This window comes from Stigmatopora nigra, chromosome 2 (assembly GCF_051989575.1).
Source record: "Stigmatopora nigra isolate UIUO_SnigA chromosome 2, RoL_Snig_1.1, whole genome shotgun sequence".
Classification (NCBI taxonomy): domain Eukaryota; kingdom Metazoa; phylum Chordata; class Actinopteri; order Syngnathiformes; family Syngnathidae; genus Stigmatopora; species Stigmatopora nigra.
This window is the reverse complement of record NC_135509.1, coordinates 4819745-4831955: the sequence shown is the minus strand read 5'-3', so window position 1 is coordinate 4831955 and position 12211 is coordinate 4819745. Positions and strand designations below refer to the sequence as shown.

Genomic DNA, 12211 nt, shown 5'->3' with positions numbered 1-12211 from the left:
CATGGAAAAGCGGTGTATAACAACAAAAGAGGGAGACAAGAAGAATGCCTGTTGTGTGTTGAATGAGGAAAAGCAGACAAGGGGATTGCTCCCCATCCTCTGATAACATTCTCTATCCACCCCTTCAATTGATGTGTCTCAATCGGTTAGTATTTTTATATTTATTTTTAACTTTCAAATATGCCGCTGTAGGAGAGCATTCCTTCACATGCATTCAGCCAAGTGTCAGAACTCTACACTTGGTATTCTCAAGATGCGCTTTTAGAAAGACAGCTTTGGAATTTAGATGATTGCACATTTGGCACTTTCGGGTAGAAGTTGGACTGTGAAGCAAAAAAAAAAAAGGCAAGAAAGGATGATAGGCAAAAAAAAGCTGTACCTTGTAGGAGGACTCCACCATTCTTCCTGAAGAGGGGACTCCCCGCCCACAATGGAGGACTGCGTTAGTATGGAGGGGGGGAGAGAAAGAAAAGTGGTCAACCATCGGAACACGTCAAGCGGCCTAACAGGCTTTATTGTGAGCAAGATAGCAAGGCAGGAATTTGAACCCATAAGCCTGTGCTTTTGATTATAGTGATTAGATTCCCGGGTGTCCCACTGTTGCCATTATTCCCTGTGATTACCTCAGAGAATTACAGCCTCGCTGCTGAAAGTCCATGGGAGTAATTTCTCATGACAACCCCCCACCGCTACCCACGGGTCCGCACATATCCAACGAGAGAAAAAGTAATCAACGCACTCTCACTTAACACATGCTTATGTCACAAAGGCATGTTTAAGATAAATATGCCTACAGAGTGACACATTTAAATGCAATTTTAGCTGAGGGCTGACACATAACACACACACACACTTGCACACACATCCAGAGAAGTAGCGCACAAAGCCTGGGATTCAGTTTAGGTGATCATTGCACCACTAATGAGGGAGGTAATGACAGTATTTCTCACATAGATGGAGACATCTTCCCTAATACATACACATGCACACACACAATACTTTAGTCCTCGGGGAATTTGAAGTCATTCCAGCAAGGTGGAGGAGAAAAAAAAAGATTAGGATGTAGAGGGGAAATATTCCTCCAGGTAATGCAGTCATGTCTGGATATTCTTCTTTTCTTCTTTTTTTGTTTCTTCAATGAACTACAATTCCCGCATTCAAAACATTTGACAGCATGGCCCTATCTCAGCACAAACAAAATAAACTCATACGGGCCAAACAAATAACACCTGGAGATGGTGTGAACTTCGAAAAAGCATCCCACTCATCTCCACTCATGATGAGAGTTTCCTTTGTCATATGAGGTCTGTTTTATGTTGCGCTAAGCTGCTGAATGAGAGGATTTGGACGTCTGTGCTTATGATGTGGCTCTCACCTCGCCAGATGCAGGGGAAAGATGGACCAGAGGCTGGCACGAGCACTCCCGCTCGCGCACATACACACACCGCACAAAACGCAAAAGCTGCACATTTCAGCCCTGAGCCACCTGCTGTTGCCATGGAGAGTTGCCACATTGCGTTGCCACGGCGATAACATATTTTTCCTGCGCTAACAGCCTGTCTGTTTTCCCTACCACCCCACCCCACGCCAATCTCACCCCCTTTCCTCTCTTTCTTCTCATCCACGTGCCGCCTTCTCACTTGCTCAACAAATGGCCTCGCGGTGCGACAGCACCTGACTTACATGTGTTGCCATGGTGGCGTTTCCCGTTGCCAAGGCAACGTGCTGAGCATTTAATGTATTGGGCGATGGGCTAAACTTGTGGTGGATGCTCATTCTAACAGACCCCACACCCTCATGTGTTTCCTCTAAGGAAAAGGAGGAAGGAGACTTGAGGAGAAAGGAAGGTAGAATCTAGAGAGCAAGATCCTCTACATACCCCTTGAGACATCCATCCTCCACTCCTCCTTCGTTTCCTCTCATCCAGATGCTGATGGGGTGTGAAGGAATGCACCACGGAGCTGACCTCCTACCCAGCATACTCTCCCTCTCCCTCCCTTTTGCAGGCACGTGCATAAGAACACACCCATTTAGTCATGAATATATTAATACACAAAGAAATTGGTGGACTCAATTTGGTGCACACCAGCAGAATGGGAAGAGGTGACAAACACAAAACCAGGAGGAGTTGGTAGGGTGCCTTATGCAGCGTGAATTTTCATGACCCTGAAAAGCTCAGGTGTGAGCGACATTCAAATGGGAGAACAAAGCATTTCCATCTTCTCATCTCAGTCAAACCAGTCCTTTTCCTTCTCTTTGCTCTGAATTGCGTTGAGCTGCTTGAGACAGTCCTTGACCTTAACACAATGGAGCTTCTGTGAAACCATTACTATTATTATTATTACACTTTCTAAAATAATAGTCTTGAGAATGAGAGCTCTTCAGAGGGTGATATGGTTTGGTATTGAGTAGATCCACTGAAATCCAAGTGAAACAAGGAAACTTATTTTAACTGATTCACAAGCTTAAAGTTATTACGCAAATAAGGCAGCTCCTGGACAAAAAAACACAACAGAAAATGCCTATGATCTGATAAACACTATCTCAGAAATCCTGGAAAATGCTCAGTGAGAGTCCTGGCTAACCACGTCAAGACACAAATTCAGTTTTCTCTTACAATTCACTCGGTGGCCATAACAATAAAAGAGATGGTATTCCCTTTATAGCATTTATAGGTATAAAAAGCTTAATAGATAGCTTTATAAATCTATATGATAAAATAGTAGTATATGAATAGAGGTTAGGGGATTTCTTGTTTGGGTTTTATATTAGATTCCAAACAGTGAGTGGCCAAGTCAAACTTTTAAAACGTGGAGAAAATGTATGGATGTTTTTAAAATGTTTAAGCATTTATGCCAATTACGGCAACTCTTTCCATAATTTGTAGTTGTTACAATTAGGTATTATTTTGCTCATAGTCTACTCGATTTGGATTTTTGTTGGACCTTGCATACATTTTTGGGGAATGATTGTTCACAGGCATTAGATGTATATCTTTATAAAAGTTTCCCATATTTTAAGAAAAGTCAAACAAGCATCTATTCAGCCAATGTTCCATTAACAACTAACAATCAATTATTTTAAATCAGTCATTTTCTATACCCATCAGCACCTACTTAATTCCCTCATTTATGCTCATTCTCTGTGTTTTTAAAGCTGGGCAATGATTCCGTAACCAAACAAGAAGAAAATGCTCAAAAGGGAGCTTCCTTCGAATTTACCATAAAAAAGCTTTCAAGTATGGGTAAACATATTTCAAAAGATGTTTTGGGGGTACACTGTTTAAGATTTGTCTGATACCGAGTCAAAGAGTGCTTCTTTATTCTATGAGCCAAAAACGCAAATAAAGAGCAGCAATGGAAGTTAGCAAAAGGCTAATGTAACTGGGTCAATGTTTGCATTAAAAGTTTTGTTTAGCTGTGAGGAGTTTGACGGCACCACTTAAAGGCAACTAGTCATTTCTGCACTTTGCCAGCTGTAATCAAATAACAAGCAAATATCAGTAGTGACAGATGCCTGCTGCCAAGCGTCCTTTGGCATTTGCATTTGGAGAAAGAATGAAAACAAAATATGTATCAATTAACTTAAAATCAAATCAGCTTGACACTTTTGGATAGATTTGCTAAAGCACAATTATTTACACATCAATTAAATAAGCAATCTGAGGCATCTGTAGTGATTTATTGGTGTTCTATAATGGAAACTGTACCAATTTAAACCACTTACAGTGCCAGGGCGACAATAATTAAATTGGACTCATACCTAATTAATTAAAACATGCAGCCATCAATCGGTTTCCAAACTTGAAGCAACATGAGTCTCAAAACTAATAAAGTGGTTTGTCATCCAATTTGAAAATCGTAATGTGCCGAAGTACAATAATCGAATTTACTAGGTGCTGACGTCAAATGTTTTGAACTGAAAATGTGAAAAACGACAACAACGTGGATAAGTATTAATACATTTAGATTTTGCTGCATAAGCCAAAAATAAATATAGCTTGTTGTCACGTCAAAATTCCCATAATTTGCAGAATTATCTCAATGCAGAACTAATAAACAAACACACCTGCAGACTCACAGTTTACTCAGCAGGTACCTCATCCCAGGGGAGCAGCAGTTTCTATCTAACCCCGAAATGAACCCTTCTCGCTTACTGTGTCGCAGATCCTATTGTGGGTCACCATGCAAATGACTGCAACTCCAACATCTCCTTATTGTAACCTTCAGCTCTCCCTCATGTTCCCGATCTGGCCTCCAATTTGTTCCACATCCCTATACCTCATTATTCAAAATGACACTTTTACATTTTACGGTGAACCGAGTATTCTGTTTTACACAGTCCACCAGCTCTGCAAGCCAACCTGCACAGATCAACTCGGTTGTGGGGTAGCACAGCAGCAGGACTTTACTCCAGGGGAGAGAAAAAAAAAGGCAAAGTGGACAAAAGGAGAAAAAGCCGACTAACAGTGCCTCTCGTTGACATATCCACGGGGAGGTGAAGAAGAGTTAGGTCTGAGAAGTAGGAGCGAATAGTGGCGGAATCAAAAGGTCTTGAAAAACGCTTGAAATGAAACAGTTGGAGGTGTGTGCTACAAGAGGGTGTGGAAGGGAACATGAATGAAGACAAAGGAGAAATTAATTGAATGATAAAGTGGAAAAGGGAAAGTATGAGGAATGGAGTGGGGAAAGCGGATGAAAAAGAGAGGACACCCTGTGTGTTTATTATGTTTGCCTCAGGGTGAGAAGAATTGTATGTTGGATCTTAAAAGAATCAGAAGAGCGTGTTGGGTACTGTTAAAGAGGAAAAAGAGTAATGGAGGAAGCAAGAGGATAAATTAAGAGATCAGGAAAATAAAGTGTTGGAAAACTAGCTGAAGGGAGAGGGAGGGAAACACGAATGTGACCTAAAGGGAAGGAGATAGTGGAGAGGCGTTAAGGAGAGTGGGGAGGGACTAGGTGTTGAATCACGAAAGTGGAAAAAAGGCAAGCACTGTTTTTACCTGTGATTTGCCTGAGGATGTAAGAAATAGGAAGATGGGGTGGGATTGTTGTTGTATGAAAGCAGCATGCAAACAGATTTAAGGAAAGATGGGGCGGGATTGTTATTCAATGCCTGAGGAAACACCAGATGAAGACAAAAAGGCACAGAAAAGAAGAAAAGTAGATGCTAATACTCAAGATGAGCAGAGTTAATCAATGGCTTTTTTTTCTACTTGTATACCAATTGAACTTTTTTTTTTGTTAATGGATTAGTCAACCATTTAACTAGAAAACAGAAACCGCTCAACCAGAGTTTCTGAATTCTAGTAGTGGTAGTGTCATTGTGTATTTCTGTCAGATTTTGGAGAAAGTCATACATTAGCCCTCACCAAAATGTGCATTATGCATGAGGTTATATCAGGAAAATAAATGCAAAGGATAAAGGTGAAGCAATTCCATCTGCTATTTGTTCCTCCAGAAAATAAGTCAACAACAATTTACTGTCCATTGTGTTGGCAACCCCCTACGTCCCTCAAACTGTAATCAATGCCAAGTCGGAAAATGCAAAGAAAAGAAAGTTGAATCAAAAACCTTTGGCTATGCACAAATATAAATCCTCTAGGTTTATTTATTTTTTTAACCCTAATGCAGCCACTGACTAATTTCCTTTCCACCAACATTGCTTTAAACTGGTTAGCAACAGAACATGGTTTATGCCTTAAATTTAAAAGATACTGAAGGCCAAAATTAACATAGCTGACCACGCAGAGAAGAACATTTCATTTCATTCTTTGCAACCAAGATGATGGTGTGCATCCTAATCCCATGTATCACAGTGTAAAATAAAAATATTTTGTCTCCCACAATATTCATTTCAAAAAATCACTCAAATCTATCACAAAATTATGTGTTTTGTAAGATTTTACAGTTTTTTCAATGGTACAATTCTACTATTTTACTATAAATTTATGTATGTATGTATTTATTTACAGTTTTGCTGAGGTTCTTTTTTTAAAAGTTATTTGACATGCGGTTTATTTCCCAAGACAATTTTGTTAACATACAGATTAACATATTGTAAATTGTCTTGATTTTTAATCACATACCACATCAATAGTTGCTATACCTGTGGTGAAATGTCTGCGACAAAGCTGGTGGAGAAGTGGAAGGAGGGGGAAGCCCCGTTGAGTAGGGATGGTAAGGTGTTTTCTTGAGAGCCTGGATCAAGTTGTGCCTGTACTCAGGGTCTATTGACCATAGAGATCCCTTTCCTATGCTCTGTAAAAAAAAGAGAGAGATATGTCAGTGAAAGTAATGCTTAGACACAGATCAAACACAGAACACCAGCTGGGTCTGAGCCAGCTCCAAAGTCCCAAAATGAACAAATTCATCTCATCATGTTGACCTAACAAATGTGTACATAATAGGAGAACAAGACATTACATAACGTCATGTTGTCGTGTAGTGTTAATCATTCATAGTGTTGGATCACTGACAGTTCTCCAGCATGTGTGGGTTTTCTCTGGGTGATTCAGACTTCCACACACAGAAAAACGATATGAAATTGACTAAGGAGGACAATCAAGCTTTTGTCGCCAACCCCCCAAAAAACTTGTGAGGTTAATTGGAAACTATAAATTCCATAGAGTCATAGTGCACACAAAAACAAAAACTGCTGGAAATAAGGAAAAAGTTCAAGAGAGCACTTCACATAGTGCAAATTATTTAGCACGAAACAAAATGAACACAAAAAGGTAATAAAGAATTTATTTAGTCATTCATTCTGAACAACTTACCCTCACAAGGGTTGCCGGGTTAATAAAGGATGAAAAGAACAAATAAAGTTAGCCAAGTTTTTATAACTGACTGCTAACTCATAGGTGCATATTTGATATTCTCTTTTGTAATATTTTAGGTAGTATTCTAGTGTTGTAAATATGAATTTATGTTCAATTGAGTTGAAATAACAAACTACTTTTAATTGCAACTACTATTTTTCATCTTTCTGTGACAATTTTTGACAGTTCTAAGATTCTAATCATGAGTGACGATTTTTGTGGATCAACTTCACTTTCATGGAAGATCCTGGATTGATTTAAAACATCTGAGAGTCAAGAAGCTCTACTAGTGGCCTAAAAAAAGGTGTTCTTGAGGAAGAACTGACAAAAATTCCCCACAGGCACACATAGCACTTTGTACAAAGTCTCCTGAGTAGCAGTTGTGCGAGGAATTTGGAAACCAACTTGTTATGTCCGTTCTATTTTCTGCACATTTAATAGCCAAGCTTCCCATTTCAATTATCCATACAGAGTACCTCACTTGTACAAACTTTCGATACACCCAAAGTAATTCTATTTATCAATCCCACCTTCTCTAATGTTTTTCTGTCTCTGTCTTTTTCTGAAGAATTTTCTGATTAAAACATTTGGAAATTCTTGAACTTTTTTTCCGCTTCAGAGGCCGCAGGAGTGTGTATTTTTAGATCAAAAGAAGACCTGCTTCTGTCCTAATGAATCTGTCGCTCTCAATTTGAGTGAAACCAGCCTATAGATTATAGAGAGCAGGAATTTCAAACAGGTCACCATGAAAATATTTTGCCTGTCTGGAGCTCTCTCAGCTCCCACTACTCTTTCATCTGCCTTGTCATCCGAATGTGGCAAAATCTCAGGTTTGTATACAGCAGAGACCAAAAAGAGGGGAGGGAGGTATGAATAAATATGAAATGAAAGGCGCCTTGCCTTATGTTCAGCTCACTTTGTAATGCTCTCTGATACGTTATAGATGGGGTGGAGATACTGTATGTTTTGGCAGCAGACTTCTGTCCCCCCCCCCCCACACACACACACAAAAAAAAGGCTAATCAGAATCTATTAAGAAGAAAATGTCAGGCATGTCAAAATCTGTGTGTAAAAAAATAATTGGAAAAAAATATTCCAAAACTGGGATGCAATTTGAATAAAATGTACTTATACAGTTACCATCTTTATACACGTGTTGGTAAAACTGCAGTATACTTCTGAAACATCTGTCTTCAGATTTAACTGCTTGATTTTTATATTGGTATGCTTCCACTAATGCTTACATGACAGTTCCATTAAATCTTTTGAAACACATGATTGTAATTTGTCAGGTCATATCACAACCGTATACCAATATTTTTCCTTGTTTGGCTTATACTGAGGTTTGACTTGGTACAACCAAATTTGAAAAGAAAACCATTTGATCTTTTTAGCACCAGGTTATCACTTTGTCTGATTGATGGAGTTGAAAGCGGAGAAAGAAAATAGTGGCTTATAGTCCAAAAATTAAGGTACTTTTAAAGACCCCCATTATGATAAATTGATGGCGTCTAAGCAGCTTAACTCTGTTAATGCTATCAATAATGAAGCCCATGTGATTAGCCTCAGACAATCTATGATAAATTAACAATCGTGACTTCAACCTACGGCCACCCAAATTTTATTTTACGATAACATAAGGAGCCACTGCATTAATTCAGAACAGTTTGCAATTTCAATTAGATAAGTAGATTATTTCAGTAATTAAGTTTGCAAAATATAAGAACATAAATGAGAAAAAATCAGCAGTCAAGGCATGTGATAAAATTGTGCAATTATTTAGTCTAATTACTAGGAAAAAATTCCACCTAGGGTCAAACTTATTGTGTCGCCGAACCCTGTTCTACTTTGAATGGACCTTTGTCTTGAAAAACGGAGCAGCATCAGACCTTGTTAGAATGCACAATCATCGTTTGAATCACCTTTTTGTAAATCTCTTGCTGAAACTCAGTTTTATTAGTCTGCGCATCAGTGTAGTGATACATATGCCATATGCGCCATGCCTGTTTTGCCGAGCGTGTATGGTGAGCTCCCTGGGGAGTGTGATATTACCCAGCATGGTCTGCGCCTGAGAGTGCTTCTATTACTGCCAGCAACACCTCTCCTGGAGAGCATGATATTACACACACATACACTTACTCCCACAGAGGTGACCTCCCACTGGGCCAAATTTCCCCTATGCACCTCGAGACTGTCAGGCAAGTGTAGAGTTTATATTGAAATATGTGCGTGAGTGCCTACGATCTACTAGTCTGCCGGCCTATTAGATCAATATTCCCTTAAAAAAGGGCCATCTGCTTCTGCCAAATAGCCAACCAATCAAAGTACTCAATCTCCAGAACCCTCGGTCGATAAGCCAATCAGAGGTCGATATTCAGTGAAAGGCTGTGACACCCAGTTTATTTTGGTCACCTTGGCAACAGGCATCATCTGGAGGCAAGAGATGGTGAGATGGAATTTCTTAAAAAGGAATTCATAAAGTTGAGAGTAAGGCATTATATATCATAATCAATAATCTTGTTCTTGAGATGAGAGACGATTTTAAGAGTTTGTTGTGAAGATCAAGTTTGATACACTAAGACAATGGCATGGCTAAATTTAAAAATAGCACTTGAACAAGAGTGGCAATAAAAGAACAAGACCTTTGAAAGTGTAATTCATTCCGAATTGTTTCATTTTCTTTGATGGCATTTAGTCTTTCTCATCTAAAAACAGTACATTTGGGGGGAATTTGTAATATTTGTGTTTCATTTCTGTCATGGGAAATTCACATTGCTCTATGTTACTTGCAACAGAAGAACATGGATTATACAACAAATAATCCGGAACTCAAAATGATAACCCCGCACTCACTGCATAATAGCCTAAGACTTTCATTAGACCCGGAGAAAAAAAGAAAACAACTTTAGTTCACACAAATGAATTATGCATATCTGTGTTAATAAAAAAAGGTGAAGCAAATAAGACATTTCCAAGCAGTCCTTTATAACGGGACAAAATATAAAGCCAACAGCTGTTAATGCTGTTTTAATACAAAATAAAAATAATAAACTTGCCTGGATTACCTATTGTGTGCGAGGGGTGTTGGGGGCAAAAGGCTAACAAAGTGGATTCAAGGGCGGTTAGAGACTGAGATGGTTGTATGTTGCCAACATCTGTTTCCTGTCTTATATAAGCACTGGGGGCTGGTCTTACTGAGAAATTGGAGCAGTTCAAAAGCTTTGCTGTCACAGACCTGTTCAGTGACATTGTATAAAATAACTATCAAAGTGCAATAATTAAAAGATGATTGAACAATTAATACATTAAAAGACAATCATTTTCATCATGGATTAATTGCTAGAAGAATTTGTTTGATTAACTTTCTGATTTAGTTTATTACACTCCAGTTGAGGTTTATCGGGTCGAGCTGATCTTTACAACTAAAATAAAATAATAATAGAAGCAAGAAAATTTAAATTTGTGTGCATTTAAATCTGCAAACAATTCCCACATTGCCTTATTCACAGCGCAAAGATAGTGACCATCACTGAGCAAAAAATTACCCTAATAGTAAGGTGTGTTTTAAAAATTACTTAGTCCCAACATTAAACAATCGATAGACAACTTAAATTAAACAATGTGAGTGTGTGTGTGGGTGAGTCAATATTATTTAATTCATTAATTCATTTGCAAGGCCTTGTCAGGGTCACGAGGTGCCTATCCCAACTGTCTTAGTGACAAAAGCGGACTAAACCCAAAACTGGTCGCCAATCAGTTGTAGGGCAAATAGAAGCAGATAACCATCCAAACTCACGATCGCACCTCAACAGACTGGAAATTGAACCCTTGCTACTCGCACCAAAGTCAGGCAACAGACTGCAGCAGCAAGGAGGAGGAAATACATTTTCTAAATGTTAAGCCCACTATGTTACTACAGAATGAAAGATGACATTAAAAGAAAGCGCAGTCAGTATGCCAGTACATTTTTAATTAATTAACAGCAGACCTGTATTATCAGACAGATCAGAGCTTTAAGTCTCTCATTTTTGTGTGGGAAGTATTAAGAAAGTTATGAATTCATAAAACTGTTGAAGTTTCAACCTTTGGTTCCTTTCCTGATCTTTATCCAATTTTCAAAAAGCTTTTGAAGAGCTCTTTGAAAGCTAACTAATTATAAAAACAGGAAATACTTGATGTTCTTGAAGACATTTATAGAAAGCATTGGGAACAAATTTACTAAGTTTCAATAAAACCTGGCACATTATGTTGACAAAAAGAGATAAAATGTTCCAAGTAAATATTAAAAAAATACTATCAGTATCTAAAAATTCTCATTGAAGGATGTCAATATGGCCTTTGTGCCTTGCCTTTTTTTTCTGTATGTCGCCCTCAGAAGAAAAGGTTGGGACACCCCTGACCCAAGGCTTTGACAAAACGTTTTTCAACTCTACATTTAAAATCCATCTGGGATCATTGCCAGAATCATCGCCAAGATTTATACAACGAAAAAAAGCACCTCTATTCCTGTTGCCAAAAATCCACACATGCATTTCAAATGAAGAAAACATGACATTTAGAACTTGCTCATTTGGACCTTTGTAAAAGTTCACAATCTTTATACACCACCTGCAATATGCCCATGACCAGTGTGCAATTTGTCACAGTGAACACACAATCTCAGTATTTGAAAACTTAGTAAATTATCCACTAAGACACATAAAAATATTTTTTAGTGTGCCAGAACTATAATTGTCTATATAAAGTCATATAACCAAACGTTGACTGTTAACAAAGAAGGGCACAGCAAAGCCAAAACACCATACAGTAATGTAACTGGTTATATTTCGCTTGTATATAGAAATATAGATGATAGTGTTAGTATCTTGCTTGACATTTATAAAATGTCTGGCATCTTGTATAACATCCTAACACTACCCATCCTTAAAGCTCTCTGCTGCAGCCTATAATATTCTACGGGTGCTCTCCGTGCTTGGCTGGCATCATTTAGTTATGTTGTCCAGTACATTTCATGAGCAAAAAGACTTATCGCGCTTAAGTATTATGACTGCCTATAATTCTTTGAACATCCGCAGTGTAAAAGCAAAAATACTGTCTGGTTTTAAGCCTGATTAACCTACTGCAATGCAGGGATCTATGGTTACTCACAGTATACATCCTGTACAGATAAACAGTGGATTATCCATATTATGTACTGTTGAACATTTTGTATTGGATACATGTCGTTACATTCTTCAACATATTGAGTATTTAAATCTACCTTGGAAGACTGCAAACAAACATGGTATACACTGTAAAGCACAATTTGCGATCCTCTAAAAAGCAACAAAGAACCAAGGGTTTCTCATTCGTGGAAACAAGTAAACAGTAAAGGTCATTGCAGTAGTTTGG

General features: G+C 38.3%; 1 protein-coding gene across 1 annotated transcript in view; it reads right to left on the bottom strand.

Annotated features, from left to right (window-relative positions):
* The window catches only part of ches1 (checkpoint suppressor 1), a 51464-nt gene that overhangs the window by 9064 nt on the left and 30189 nt on the right, over window positions 1-12211 (bottom strand). The window contains exons 3-4 of the mRNA XM_077710231.1: window positions 6109-6260; window positions 380-438 (exon numbers count right to left, since the gene is read on the bottom strand). Coding sequence (XP_077566357.1) covers window positions 380-438; window positions 6109-6260 — 211 coding nt within the window. The remainder of the gene's footprint in view (window positions 1-379; window positions 439-6108; window positions 6261-12211) is intronic.